Source organism: Ailuropoda melanoleuca, chromosome 6 (assembly GCF_002007445.2).
Source record: "Ailuropoda melanoleuca isolate Jingjing chromosome 6, ASM200744v2, whole genome shotgun sequence".
Lineage (NCBI taxonomy): Eukaryota > Metazoa > Chordata > Mammalia > Carnivora > Ursidae > Ailuropoda > Ailuropoda melanoleuca.
In genome coordinates, this window is record NC_048223.1 from 52,536,269 (window position 1) to 52,551,953 (window position 15,685).

Below are 15,685 nucleotides of genomic sequence, written 5' to 3' on the forward strand. Positions count from 1 at the left end.
TTTAAGTCCATATAATTACCTCAAATTAATAAATTTTTATGGAGTGGCTATCATAAGCAATATTAAAAACATCATGATGGGTGTGAATGCATGTTGTATTGAGATTGAATCTCGAAGAAGCAAATGTTCACGCCATGCCCCCCACACACACACACATGACTTTGGGCTTTCAAAATAAGTTGGCAAAAGCCTTAAACATAAGGCATAATAAGAATATAATATTGTGCCAGACAATTAGAAGACATTTTTATCAATTAAGTTTAGCTCACTATGACTTGAAAACCAAGTGGAAAACGTTCTTAAGGGGAAACAAGTAGAGTGAAAACATGTGAAGCATTAAAATACCTACACTGACATCTTCACATCCCAGTTTATTGCCCAAGAGAATATGATCAGACCTAAGCCTTTCTCGACTTTGCATAAAGGTAAAATTAGTATAAAAGACAAGTATTATGGGGCGCCTGGGTGACAGCGGTTAAGCGCCTGCCTTCGGCTCAGGGCGTGATCCCGGCGTTATGGGATCGAGCCCCACATCAGGCTCCTCTGCTATGAGCCTGCTTCTTCCTCTCTCACTCCCCCTGCTTGTGTTCCCTCTCTCGCTGGCTGTCGCTATCTCTGTCAAATAAATAAATAAAATCTTAAAAAAAAAAAAAAAAAAAGCATTAAAAAAGACAAGTATTATGAAAGTGTGATGGGCTAACCATGGCACTCGTTACTCTTCTGTTTCAGACAAGACCAAAATGCGGTTCCTATTAACAATGGCAAGTTTGATAGCTGCACTTGGAACTACACATGGTTACTTTGGAAAATTGCATCCTACAAGCCCTGAAGTGACTATGAATATTGTAAGTTACCAGGGTTGGGGGTGGGGAACCTATGGAACCAAGAGCTACTACCATGGCTTAGAGTCATGGCGAGTTGAAGCTTTTACATGACCGATCAAGAATGACTAACAACATCTACTTACTAGATGCATTTAAAAACTCAACTAAAACTGAAAGCTCTGTTTTTCTTCGTCAGAGTCAGATGATCTCCTACTGGGGATACCCAAGTGAAGAGTATGATGTCGTGACTGAAGACGGTTATATCCTTGGGATCAACAGAATTCCTTATGGGAAGAAAAATTCAGAGAATATAGGTATAATCCTCCCTCCCTTCCTTTTTCTCCCTTCCTCTTCCCCACTCTCTTTTCTTCCCTTCATTCCATCCTTGTTTCTTTCCTTCCTGCCTTCCTTCTTTCATTTCTCCCTAAGGACTTAATGAGTCTTGCTCATTCTGGAAATGCAACAATGATGAAACCTTATCTCCAGTCTTCAGAGAGATCACCGTCAAGTCAATGGGATGCACAAACAGGTGGTTATAATAACATGTGATAAGTGCAATGCTAGAACTCTCCAGAGGGTATTGAACTGGAAGTCCTGGCAAAGGTGCCTAACTCACTGAATTCCTTGGAATATAAGTTTCTCAATAGCTTTCTGAGGTATAACTGGCATATAATAAACCACACATGTTTAAAATGCACAATCTGATATGTTGTGTCACTTGAGAACCATAATTAAGATTCAAGTATTCAACTCAATCAAGCAAATGTATTTAATTCTAGTCGTCTGAAAGCCTATTTCTGTCTTCGTGTTTATCTGAGAATGAAGAACAAGTGTGTAAGGCTTGGATATGATTTTCTCCCTCAGGCCAGAGACCCATTGCGTTTTTGCAGCACGGTTTGCTCGCATCAGCCACAAACTGGATTTCCAACCTGCCCAACAACAGCTTGGCCTTCATTCTGGCAGATGCCGGCTATGACGTGTGGCTGGGGAACAGCAGAGGGAACACCTGGGCCAGGAGAAACCTATACTTCTCTCCAGACTCAGTTGAATTTTGGGCTTTCAGGTAAAGAAAAAGGACAAGTAAAGATGGACAATGAGAAATAAACATTGAGTTTTAAAAGCATGGGTATCCCTGTGTGTATATTCCAATCCAGTCCCATTTTCACCGATCACACTCTCAGCAGGAAAAAAAGCAAGTCATTTTTATTCTAATCCCTTCTTGGATTCTTCCATACATCTCAGCCCAAGGGGAACTTTTCCTCCACATTTTCTATGATCTCAGGACGCATTATTAGCAAATTCCCTGAATATGCTTTTCCAAATAGAATGAGTGAAATGACCAAAGCAAGGAAATTCACTACTTTCAGAAGGTTCCAAAAGGAACATCCATGGAGATTTGGGAGGATGTCCAAACTCAGTTGGGGGTTCAGGAACTCGATTCACCATCAATAGTGAGGAGGGGAGAGGGGAGTAAAATACAGACACCATGGAAAGATTTTCAAAGGTTTCCTATCTCCGGCCCTCTTGTGCCCATTCCTGGAAATTGCTGATGGAAGGGGGAACAGAAGAGGTCTCTGTGACACTCCTGAGGCACAGAAGAGCTTGGAGTCCTGGGTCTCCGAGGTGGTGAAAAAGAGAGACCGGTCAGGCGGGCTCCACGGGCCGTGCTAAGGGACTCGGAGCTCACCCTGCACACAATGGGAGAAGCCACTGAACAGTTTCCTACAAGGCAGTGGCAGAATCCCGTTTTCATTTTCAAAAGATCATTCTGGCCGATCTCTGGGGAGTAAAAGAGAGAGCGGTATGACTCATCTCAATTGGCAAAGGAACACTGCATACAAATGATGATTAAATCTGACATTCATTTTTAGGGAAAGAAAGAATCCCCACCTACAGACGCTATCTTGTTTGGATTAAGTTGCAGCTGTAATGCTCTGCTTCAGAAATGACGTCAGCTGTTGACAAGGAGCCACCCACCCCCCAAAGCACCTGACACGAACTAATGGTCTATAAGCAGGAACACTTAGAGAATCCAGTTTTCTGTTTCTCAGAGAGAGGCTTAGCTATAAATAGGCTCGACTTTTAGAAATTATGGCAAGGAAATGATTCAGTTTTGTCTTCTTTTTTCTTGCAGCTTTGATGAGATGGCTAAATATGACCTTCCAGCCACGATTGACTTCATTTTAAAGAAAACTGGGCAGGATAAGCTACATTATGTTGGCCATTCCCAGGGCACCACCATTGGTAGGTAAAAGCAGCTGAAACAGGTGGTTTTGTTTGTATAGACCCCCCTTCCAGGGGTTACGCAGGCATGTTGGTCACCGTGCCAACTGCTTTCCGTTCATCATATAAAGGAACGGCTACAACAATGCAGTGATATAGGGACAATTATCATTTCTATTGTATAGATGGGGAAACAAAACAGGAGGGTAAATAATTTGTGCAAGGTAACACAGGAAGGACAAATAGGGTAGCTCAGGTACCAGCTCAGGCAATCTGACTCCCAAGCCCATGCTCTGAGACATTGCACCTGCTGGCCTCTGAACTGAACTTCATCCATCCATTCAACCACATTTATGGAGCACCTACAATGTGTCCTAAGAATATAGCAATAAATAAAGTAGATGAAAATTTCCGTCCTTGTGCCACAGATACTCTAGCGGGGAGGCAGAGAAAGTAAAGAGGATTAAAAAGTAAAATATAGAGTAGGTTAGATAATGGTAATGTTATGGGAAACAAATAAACCAGGAAAGGCTATTAGGGAACATCAGAGGGGGCACAGCGAGTTCAGATAGAGAATACCACCGGCACTCTCTGAGTAAAGGCGTGAAGGAGGTGGAGGGGGTGGGGAGTGAGTCATGTGTATGCCTGAAAGACTGATGCTCTGTGAAGAGGGAACGGCAAGTGCAAAGGGTCTGAGGTTGCAGCCTGTTCAAGGAATGGCGATGAAATGATTCATTGTGCAGCTGAGTCAGACACAATGCAAGAGACAAGATGGGGACATGGTCTAAGGAGGGCGGACTGTTCAGGGCTTTTGGCTGTTGTAGGGATTTCAGCTTTTACTCTCAGTAGAAAGGGAAACCACAGCACAGTTTTGAAGACAGGATTTCCAGGATCTGACCTCAGGATCCTCAACAGGATTAGAAGTTACATGGCCCCATTAACAGGATCCCCCCCAGTTGATGACGGGAGCAAGGGCCGGGTAGAGGAACTAGATAGAAGACTCTTCGAGTAACCCACGCGAGGTTTGATGGTGACCTGGATGCGGGTGGGTAGCTGTGGCAAACGGTTAGGTTCTAGATGTGTTCTGGAGGTGGAACCTACAGGACTTGCCTCCACATTGGATATGGGGTGTAAGGGAAAGAGAGGAGCCAAGGATGACACAAGATTTGTGGCCTAAGTACCTGGAGGATGTAGATACCCAGCCCACAAGGGGGACAGCTGTGAGAAGGGCTGATATGGTACCGGGGAACAGGGGCTCTATTTTCTCGATGTTGGGTGTCAGATATGTGTTGGAGATCTAAGCGGAGGGCCAAGCAGTCGAGTAATGATACAAATCTGGAATTCAGGGGAGAGGACTGGACTGAAAACATAAAATGTATGTGAGACAGGATGCAATAACCAGTGGAGTGAGTTCAGACAGGAAAGAGGAGAAGCCCAAGGACCAAGCCGGGGGCCGCTCTTAATTTAGAAGATGAGGAAGAATCAGACAAAGAAGCTGGGAAGTCATGGCGACAGTGCTATGAGGGAAGCCAGGAGCACCTGGTGTTCTGGAAGTCAAGGGGAGAACATGTTTTAAGAAGGAGAAGGTGGTCAGCTGTGGAAGAGGCTATTGATGAGTCACGTGCGCTGAAGTTTAAGAAGGGACCATTGGATTTGGCAGCCGGACAGGTGTTGGGAACCTTCCTAACAGCAACATCTGTGGAGTGGTTGGGGTGAAAGCATAATCACGTGAGTTCAAGAGCACACGAGAGAAAGCTATAAAGGGAAGGAAAAGGGTGGAAGCAGAAGGGGAAGAAGGGGTCACAGAGGAGGAATACTGATGTGTTTTTACAGTAATCCCTACTTTCAGCTGATGACCCGAGTCCCTGCCATGAAGCTAAGCGATCAGAATGTCCTATGTAGACATCTATGCAGGGAAGTGGATGAACTTGGTGGTGGGTGCATGGATCTCACCTATAGAATTCTAAAGACTTTATTTATTTATTTGAGAGAGAGAGAAAGCATGAGTGAGCAGAAGGAGAAGCAGACTCCCTGCCGAGCAGGGGGGGCTCAATCCCAGGACCCTGAGATCATGATTTGAGCCAAAGGCAGACACTTAACCGACTGAGCCACCCAGGAGCCCCTCATGTATAGAATTTTAAAGAAAAACGTCAGTGACAAAGAGCTTCCCAGTGTCCTTTGTCGTTACGTCATAGGTCATGTTCCCAAGGAGATGAGGATTAGTATTCAGGGTGTTTTATAAATAAACACTGCTAGGGTAAAGGGCAGAAAAGTGAGACTGGGCAGAGGAAGAAGCCAGGACGTAACACAGTCCCAAAAAGGTCTCTGCCAACTCTGGATGGGATGGCTTTTCAGAGTCGTTGAGTGGGACTAGGTGGCTGGGCCTTTTTACCCACTTGCTGACCAGCCATTCAATGCAGACTGCCCTGGGAAGGGATTCTCTTGAATTCTTTGAGAACCTTGGATTCTCTTGAGCAAAAAAAACAAAATCAGAGAGAAGTCACAAACTTCCCCACCTCTGGGGTTGAATAAATGCCTCAGACATGAAGAGGAATCCGGGTGGGACAGCACAGCGTCAGTCACACGTGGTCAACAATCGGCTCAAAATCCTTTTTTTTTTTAAATTTATTTATTTATTTTAGAAAGAGCGTGCATGCTCATGCGGGGAGAGGGGGAGAGGGAGGAGAGAGAGAATCTCAAGCACACTCCCCACAGAGCATGGAGCCCCACAGGGGCTCAATATCACAACCCCGAGATCATGACCTGAGCCAAACCCAAGAGTCTGACACTCAACCAACTGGGCCACCGAGGCACCCCTCAAAACCCTTTGTTGAAAAAGGGGAGATGTTCTAGATTACTAAAACTGACTCCTTTGATTTCCAAAACCATACAAAAATTTCATCTTTTTGAAGGGAAAACTGTCTTAACTTAATGTCGCTTTTTTAAATAGCACACATTGAACAGAGCTTAACCTTTCCCCAGTGATCCAGGGTTATAAAATTTTTGCCTCAAGATGCAATGTAACAATTTCCTAGGATTTATTGAGATGAGTAGAACTGACACTAAACGACTCCAAACCACCACTCTTTGGAGTCATTTGAATTTTGAACATTCCATTCTTCTTTGTCACTAATGGATAACTTGTCATTGCTGTCACCACACTCATAGATTTCTGGAAGGTGTTTCTGCTTTGAATTTGCATCTTCCAATCTTCTGCGTACTGGGAGGTCAGATAAGATCCCTGTTAGGATTGTGTCTCAAATAGGATTTTTTATTCTGAGCAAGCAAGTGTATTCTGAGAAGTTACCTGTCCGGACAGTGTGGGGACCTACACAAACTCTTCATATGTGATTCTTGCTTTCTCTGGGTGATAGTCTGGCTGTAATCTGCAGAATTAGGCAATCGGGTAAAGAATCCCTTAATAAACACATTCTTCCTCAAGCAGAATTAGGCTAAGGCACGTGAGGTAGCTGTTTACATTCATTTGAAAGTCTTTTTTTTTTCAGGCCATTCTTACATCTAATCAATATGCCATTATTAACCATGGGGAAAGATTATCCTATATAGTTTGATTGTATTGAGTGTAGCTTAATAACTCTTTGATCACATTCCAGTCTACTAATGTGCTACCGTTCATAAGGCTAATTAATTACAGACAAGAACTGAGTATATTTACTGTGCGTAGATGTTTGAATTATTGTGTCTAGTCACTTGTCCAGTGTCCTAGTAAATGTGCCTAGTGTCCTAGTAAATACTTCCTATAATTCACTTCACTTGGTTCCTAAAAAACCTACTGGAGCACTCATTATTTTTAGCCCCATGTTTCAGATGAGGAAAATGAGGCTTTTAGTGCTTAGGTGACCTGTCCAAGGGAACAAATCTAGTAAACCACATAGCCAAGATTCAAATCATGTTTGGTCAGGTTTAAAACTTTTTCAATCTTCCCACTTACATACCCTACTCATATTAAATGTTAATTAATCATCTTACTGTGATGACACGAATTTGAACTCATCAAAACCTATATGTCGTATAAATAACCCTTCGCCACCCAAGCAAATCCTAAAGTTGGCCTGTTTTCTAACGTCACATCAAAGAATTTATTTTAACTTTTTACAAGTTCTAGCCTCATGTTCCCAAAGAGAATCTATGAAAATAAAACAAATATGCTAAAATCTGATTGCTCTGACCAAGCAGAGGTGGTCAGTTTCTCTCTCTTAGTAAACGGCACTCTGAGTAAATCCAAAATAATATCACACTTGTAAAACACACACACACACACCACACACACACACACACACACACACTTTCTTCACTGGTTCCTTGTTCTGTTTTAGGTTTTATCGCCTTTTCTACCAATCCCAAGCTGGCGAAAAAAATCAAAACCTTCTATGCATTAGCTCCAGTTACCACTGTGAAGTACACCAAATCCCTGCTAAAAGAACTCATGCTTCTTCCTACATTCCTCTTCAAGGTATGTGATTCTGCTTAACTGAATCTAAGATACCGGGTTGTCCGTGGGTCTCAGAGTGATGGAAAGATAACAGGAACACCGCGCAGACGGCCATGTTTCTGGCCAAGAACGGAGCTGTGCGCATGCGTGTTGTATCTCTTGACTGGCGGTGACCGTGGCTGAATCCCCGTTGCAGCCGCTGACATCCCCCTTTACCTCTGCATTCTCGATTGCTTTATACGGGCTAGCAACACAGGGAGTGTTGGTTCCCTTCACAGACGTTTCGTTTCCTTCGTAGCTGCATGAAAACCACGATTCAGGGATGAGGAAATAACAAAACCAAACGGCCAAAAAAGAAGCCTAAACAACCTGCACCAAGAAAACCAGGAAGGGGAAAGGGTGGAAAAGAAAGCGAAGGAGAGGGAAAAGGAGAAAGAGGGGAAGGAAAGCAACGCTCCGTGAGGCAAGGACCTTGAGACACTTCATCAAATGCCCTTGGCTTTCCAAACCTTTTCCTAAGAGCTTCCCCTTTAAATGGGGTTCCAGAGGGCAGGAGTGTGCATTGCAAGAAGCCAGAAATATTAAGTGTCTGCATAATAGGCATACACTGGAGGGAATTAATATCTTTGTTTTTCCAACACTTAATCACCTACTTCTCCCACCTACCGAAACCAACGCACACAGACACAGACACAGCTTCCTTTCGAACAGTTGTACTGCAGGCTCTAAAAAGTAATGATGCTATTTCCTTCCGTGGTCGTGTACTATTCATTTCTTTTCACTCTGAGCTAACTTGTGTGTCGAAAGCCTGAGACTTTATCTAGGGTCAAACTACGTTAGTAAAGCTTTTGTTCAAAACGTGAAAATTTGTGGTGACCTTGAGTATGATTACTGGCTGCATTGATGCAGGCTTTCCTTTCCTACTGTGTTCAGATTTTCTGATAGGCAATCTGTTGGTTTAAAAATAATAATAAAAAGTGTTAGACCTTAAGTCAGAGGCTTGAGGCTTGGGTCAAAATGCTAGCTTTAAAGAATTTATGAACTTTATAGTCACTTCTAGTTAGCACAGATCCCAACTATGTTCTTAGCATCCTGTTTGCTCATGTATAATATAGGGATAACTAAATGTCTATTTTCCTCAAGAAGAGTTGAGGCAAATCCTTTCAATAATCAAACTACCCAACATCATTGTCTTCCCAAAGGCTTTGCTGAAAATATGGCTGAGTCACCATTTCTGCTCCTGATCTTTCCATGTTTTTGCTGAAATCACACATCTTGGCACTTAGTTATGACATCCTGCCATGTTTTATGATTTTATTTCATTTTATTTCATAATGCTTATTAGCCCAACTAGACTGTAACTCTTTGTGTCTTATACTTCTTCTTGGCAGCCACGACGTTTCTCAATGGAACAATAAATATTCAATATTGATACTCTGCCCTGTCCATTCCCCAACTTTATTGTGGGAATTAAATGAGAAAAAGTATTTGAAATTCCCAAAACAACATAAAGAAATAGGAAAATCTCATCAGCCTGGTCACACCTATACCAGTAAACTAGACAAATCAATGAGTTCTCCACTGCTTAATTTTTGCAAACCTCTACCGATGCTTTTCTTTTTCAGCTTATCTTTGGTAACAAAATATTCTACCCACACCACTTTTTTGATCAATTTCTTGCTACTGAGGTGTGCTCCCGTGGGACAGTGGATCTCCTCTGCAGCAATGCCTTATTCATCATTTGTGGATATGACGCTAAGAACTTGAACATGGTTTGTATGCCTTGGCATTTCTATTCTGAATATTTCGAGCAACATTTTGATGACTTGTCCTACCATCACTTAGACAAGGTGCTTTAAAAAACTAGGAGTAGTGGGTCACCTGGGTGGCTCAGTTGGTTAAGCATCCAATTCTTCATCTCAGTTCAGGTCTTGATCTGAGGGTTGTGAGTTCAAGCCCCACGTTGGGCTCCATGCTGGGTGTGGAGTCTACTTAAAACCAAAACCAAAAAACTAGGAGTAGCTTCGGAATTGTGTCTGGCCATGTATGTAAGCCCAAGGGAAGTCACATCATTACTTCCAGTTTTGTTCCCTCCAGCTCCCTACTGTCACCCAAGTGCCGCCTAAAGTAAACAGCATGTAGAAAAAATAGTAGGTAGTGCTCACTGCTCACTTCTGAGCCCCGAGGTAATTGATGTAACACTTATATTCTGTGAGGGGAGGCATTGAACCGTATATTTCGGCAGGCTCCTCTGCTAATGTCTAGCCATTAAATGAATGTTCTTAATGCTCAAAGCAACTATTTATATTAGTTTTGTCCATATTCTTTATCTATTTCCCTTGCTTTTAATTGGGTTTGGGTTTTAAAACATATATGACAAAGTGCAGTATCAAGAGTAGTTAAGAGTATGGATTCAGGTTAAGAGCCTCAATTCAAATCCTATCTTTGGAGCTGAGTTACACTCATCTGTCTTGGTTTCCTTGTCCCCAAAATGTATTATTGTGGAGATTAAATTAACTAGCATATGTAAAGCATAGAGAACATAGTTCAAAGCATATGGCTCATAGTAATAGCATACGTTTTCCTACTAATACTATTATATACTGACAATTATCCTCACTCAGAATTATCGGTTTAGTTATATACCCTTGAACACCTAAGAAAATGAAGTTCATTGATAAGAAGGTATAATTCTACCTCCAGGTACCTACTCACTAAACAATATTTATTGGGGCACTACTAAGTGTTGTAGCTACTGAGAACACAACGGTGAAAACACCGTTGCCTTCATGGAAATCAAGGACATCCAGTTCTCTTTCTCAATGCTGGTTGGAATCTGTGGATATTTTAAAAACATATATGAAGAAAGGGAACTTCCCTTAGTTTCTATTTTGGATGGTAAATAAAAGTCTCATCCTTCTGTCTTGCAAATGAGTCCTTCTCCATGGCTCTGAGAATGTCTGCCATTTTGTATGTGGAGTATGAAAAAGCGGTCTACCCTTGTCACGCTAAGAAAAGGCAGAATAGAGTACTGCATTCCATCCATAAGAGCCCTCTGACAAAAATCATGGTAAATAGAGACATGAGGAGCCAAGGAAATTAGAGATTTCATCCTTCTGCATGAACATTATTCATTCATTCATTATTCATTCTTCTATGATGATGGTCAATTTGTTTGACCCTAGCCGTGGTCCTTTATACAGTGGCACTAAGACCCACTATGAACTAGTGTCTACAAGCTGAGACATGGATTTCGGTTTGTTGTCTGGAGTCTGATTATGGTGGGTTGGGCACTGATAAGGTAACAGGATGGCATGATTGTAAATACCCTATACATACATGCTATCACATATATGATGTATACATACATATATCTTGTTATATATGCATATATAGGTCTGCAAAACATGAAGCTTATGGGTGGACATTACATTTACTGCACCCAACACTGGGTAGAGAAGAATGAAAGCTGAGAAGTTAGAGATCTAGATTAAAGTCTCTGGCTCCACCTGATACGAGCTGCATGACATTGGACATTTCTCGAAACTTCTCTGAACCCCGATTCCCATTTTGATAAAAGGGACGATGAGCTCTCCTCCTTGAGTGGCTACAAATCAAACAAGCTGGCTCATGCAATTATGTTTTGCAAGGTCTAAAGCAGCATACAACTGTGTTGCTTGGCTCCTTTGGCAGACGCTGCCCTGAGGCAATTGACCTGGATCAGAAAAATTGATATCTTAGCTGTTTTTAAGGAACCAAATATATATCTTTGTGTGCCTTTGCTTTCTAGAGTCGCTTGGATGTGTACCTATCACATAATCCAGCGGGAACATCGGTTCAGGACGTCCTCCACTGGTCCCAGGTATCATTTCTCAAATGCCATTAAAACATCTTTTGTGTACCTGAAACCTTGGCACTGTCCCTAAAGAGCATTCTCAAAATACTCTGTCAAGTGCTCCTGGGAGGGAATTTTTCTGGCATGTGGCTACCAACTGAAAATAACTATCAGTCCATGTGAACGAAAATCCTCTGAGGGACTCCTGGGTGGTAAAGTTGATCAAGCTTCTGACTCTTGATTTCGGCTCAGGTCATGATCTTGGGGTCATGAGATCAAGCCCTGCATCAGGCTCTTCCCTGAACACTGAACCTGCTTAAGATTCTCCCTCTCTTCCTCTCCTCCTGCCCCTCCCTCCCCTCTCGTGTGAGTGCATTCTCTCTCTCTAAAAAAATAAAATCCTATGTAAACAGTCACTTTGGGTAACAAAGAAATGAATGATTTTTTTATGACTTGACACGTGAGAAAAAAAAGTATTTCAAGCAAAGCCACATTTAAACTTGCATAAATATCTGGTCCTGGATGACCAACAGTCTTGGGTTCTGGAAGGAGAAAAATGTTTTTCAAAAATTGTTTAAATTGAAAGTAAACTACCTGGGAGGATTTAGATTTTGTTTTTCACATAGCAAGGAGAGTTTTTATTTCCTGTGTTCTTCATTTCTACATTAGGCCGTTAGGTCCGGGCAGTTCCAAGCTTTTGACTGGGGCAGCCCAGCTCAGAACATGTTGCATTATCATCAGGTAAGTTTCTTAAAGTTGAAATTGTTCACATTTTGAAAGACAAAGATATAAAATGTTAAAGGTGAAATTACAATAATAGTGCATAGATTTTTCAAAGGAATGTTAGTGCCCAGACTCATCCTTAAGGAAATTAGAAATTAGATAGTAATTTCCTTGGAATCCCTTCATCATGCCAGACATCACCCCGTCTCCATTCTCCCTCTGTGCACTCTGCTCCAGCTGCTGCACTCAGGGTACCACACCACAGTGTGTGAGAACCTACTAGAACACATCACCCCTCACCCCCTTACATAGCCCTGCCCTGTATCCCAGCCACCCAGGACGTGGTCCTCTCCTTTCAGAAGTGCAATTCACTGATACAACAAGCCAATAATTCAAATTGTTCATGAGATAAAGCTGGAATCGCTGGTCTTCTTAAACAATAGCTCCTCCTTTGTCAACAGCCAGAGAAGTGATTCAACCATATTCCCAAAGGTAAGATGTTAGGATGGTGAGCTCACAGGTCACAGCTGGAGCTATTCCTCAGCCTACAGGGGCCTTGTTGGAGGGGCAGACATACTAGCCACCCCTTGCACTTGCAGCTACACAAAGAAGTCAGGCTTTGGGTTCATCCTGTCTGGGGCCCCATAGGCGTTCAGACAGAAATTTCTTCATCTCTCCACCCAGATATGGAATGAGGCAACGTCTGCAGCCTTCAGCTCAGGGTACACCCTCAGACCATACTGGCTACATTTGAATGGAGGGCTGCTCTGCAGGTTTTGTAATCTTCTCCCCATCCTTCTTATCCCACCCCAAATTTCCCACCCAAGTGTTGGCCGAGGAGCTCTACTTTTTTTCATCTGCTTCCATGACTCGATGTTTAGGAGGGATTTCTATCTCTTCACCACAATATCTTAGGTGTAGCAAAGATGCCCCCCTTTTTTTGACATTTTTTGATGTCTTCAAAGAGGCACCATCAGATCAAACATTGTGGAAAACACTTTTCCCCCAACCATTGCCTCCTCAAACCCTCAAAACACAGTCATTCTTTGCATCTACCTTTCTACTGGGCTCTACTACCAGTAATGAGAGGCATTCATCTTAGAGGACCTGAAATAACAAATCCCAAGCCCACCCTCCTCCAGCCGAGCCATAAAACAGCACAGATGGTCTTCAACTAACTGATCACTGACGCTAATTAAGAGCCAGAATCTACCATCTAGAAAACTCTTTGAACAATGGAGCATGAATAAAGGAAAGTAGGTTTATTATTATGGATATTCTCCATGCTTTATCCTTTTCTCCACTATAATAAAGTGTTCAAATACTATGAAAAATCATAGATGATGAAATATTTTGCTATGACAAGTTGGCTATTCTATAAGGTGAGAATATAGAAAAACTGAGTATATTGGATTAGTATTCTTGAGAATATGAGCTAAAAAACTAACAAAATTCTCTGTGGATAGTGGTAACATTGGTGGTGATTTACTTATTCCCTTGACCTGCTTTATAAACCCCTTTAAAATCTATGTGTAAATGGTGATTTTCTAGAAATAGCAAATGGGACTGATGATAGCTTTTATCAGAATTTTATCCAATATTTAGACAAATCAGGTAAGTATTCAACAAAACAACCCCTTCAATGAACTGACTGACCTATCAATTGACCATACTGGTAAATCAATACAAAGCCAAAATAAATGACTCAAGACATTTCGAGATCATACTTTAGAGTGTCTGGGGAGAAACAGTCAATTACAGTTAGAATCCAATCAAATCCACTTCCTTGAGCTTGGGCAGAAATCTAAGTTTTTAATTTCTAAGAACTGTTATCTAAAGCCTTGCTATTCAAGGCGTGGTCCAGGACCAAAAGCATCAGCATCACCTGGGAATGCAGAATCCCGGCTCTTCCCCCAATGCACTGAATCAGAATCTTCGTTTTAACAAGATCCCCAGCAGATTCACAGGCCTTTTCAAGTTTGAGAAGCAATGACCTAAAACATATCACATCCACTTTGCTCTGTGGATAAAGGTGGCTTTCTCTGAGAAATCACTGGTAAGAATCTCCTTCTAAAACTCCATTATACCATGTGCAACAACATGGATCAAACTTGAGGGCATTATACTAGGAAAAAGACACATACTGTATGATCTCACTTTTATGTGGAATCTAAAAACAAAAACAACAGCTGAGTTCATAGATACAGAGAACAGATGGGTGGCTGCCAGTGGTATGGGGGGTACAGAGTGGGTGAAATGGGTGAAGATGGCCAAAAGGTACAAAGTTAATAAAATCAGTTAATAAAATCAATAAGTCCTGAGGATGTCATGTATAGCATGGTGACTATAATTAACGATACTCTATTGTATATTTGGAAGTTGCCAAGAAAGTAGATCTTAAAAGTTCTCATCACAAGAAAAAAAAATTGTAACCATGTGTGGTGATGGACATTAACTAGACTTACTGGGGTGATTATTTCACAATATATGCATCTATTAAATCATTATGTTGCACAACTGAAATTAATATAATGTTCTATGTCAATTACACCTCAATAGAAAAAATCATCAGCCAATGCGATATCCTCTAGCCAAGGAATAAGTATTGGGCTTTAAAGTGCAGTTACCTATAAACACTGGGGTTCTTTCTCTCTTGTGTTTTAGCCCACACCTCCCTACTACAACTTGACAGACATGCATGTGCCAATTGCAGTGTGGAATGGAGGCAATGACTTGTTGGCCGACCCTCATGACGTTGACCTACTGCTTTCCAAACTCCCCAACCTCATTTACCACAAGAAGATTCCTCCTTACAATCACTTGGATTTTATCTGGGCCATGGATGCCCCTCAAGTAATTTACAACGAAATCGTTTCTATGATGGGAGAAAATAATAAGTAGTTCCTCTTTAAAGAATTATCCATTTATTGTTCCAAAATAAGTTCTTCTTTCATATATGGTTTCCTATTGTGTTTGGGATTCTTTCTGTAATTTTGACTTCACAAATATATTCGCATCAATGATCTTTTCAGTGGTCATTTTGAATGTCAAATAAGTTTTACATTTTTTATTTTTCATTTAAGATGGGTCTGGAAACACTTGAAAGAACGCATTTCTGGGGAGGTGAAATGTTTCTTCCAGTCCTCCCATCCCATTGACCTTCTAAACTCAACATAGATTGTGAGACACTCATGAGTGTTGCCAAAAGACAGTCGTGGGATTGAATGCTGACCCCTCTGGCGCATGCTTGCGATTGAGTACCTTGCTTTCAATGGTCTATTCTTGCTGAAGCTCATTCTCTCCCTCCGTACGCTGGTGATATTTCTTGCTGTTTTTCATATTTAATCCCATGAAAAGGCAAATTAAGCTATCAGCTGAATGAAGGTCAACTCACTTTCACTTCCTAGATGGAAAAGAGCAACGGGAAATAGGGGAAAGTGGTTCTGGAAGTTGGGGTACAAAATGTGCTCTCCATCCCTCCTGCTGTTTTCCCCCCTATCCCTGGACCTTGGCTACAGAACATGTGACAACTAACCAAAAGATTTTTTACATCACTGCCACCATTCTGGCAAACACATGATCCAGAAACATTCCCACTGATAATTTAAGTCAGAAGATACAACTGCC

The 15,685-nt window shown here is 41.7% G+C and overlaps 1 protein-coding gene across 2 annotated transcripts; it reads left to right on the forward strand.

Annotated features, from left to right (window-relative positions):
* Positions 1–719: 719 nt before the first annotated feature.
* LOC100469736 (gastric triacylglycerol lipase) lies at positions 720–14,959 on the forward strand. Of its 2 annotated transcripts, none has more exons than XM_002914386.2 (9): positions 720–845; positions 1,021–1,138; positions 1,689–1,887; positions 2,959–3,068; positions 7,385–7,521; positions 9,126–9,272; positions 11,291–11,362; positions 12,005–12,076; positions 14,723–14,959. In XM_002914386.2, exons 1-9 carry the CDS (start codon positions 741–743, stop codon positions 14,957–14,959), a joined length of 1,197 nt encoding a protein of 398 aa, XP_002914432.1. In that variant the 5' UTR covers positions 720–740. The 2 variants fall into 2 exon arrangements, with proteins under 2 accessions (XP_002914432.1, XP_034517667.1); XM_034661776.1 differs by having other exon boundaries at positions 1,788–1,887.
* Positions 14,960–15,685: the final 726 nt, after the last annotated feature.

Coding starts and splice junctions, on each gene's coding strand:
- LOC100469736 (XM_002914386.2), top strand. CDS start 741: ATGCGGTTCCTATTAACAATGGCAAGTTTGATAGCTGCACTTGGAACT. Junction 1,888..2,958: donor GTTGAATTTTGGGCTTTCAG/GTAAAGAAAAAG, acceptor TTTTTCTTGCAG/CTTTGATGAGATGGCTAAAT. Junction 7,522..9,125: donor TTCCTACATTCCTCTTCAAG/GTATGTGATTCT, acceptor TTTCTTTTTCAG/CTTATCTTTGGTAACAAAAT.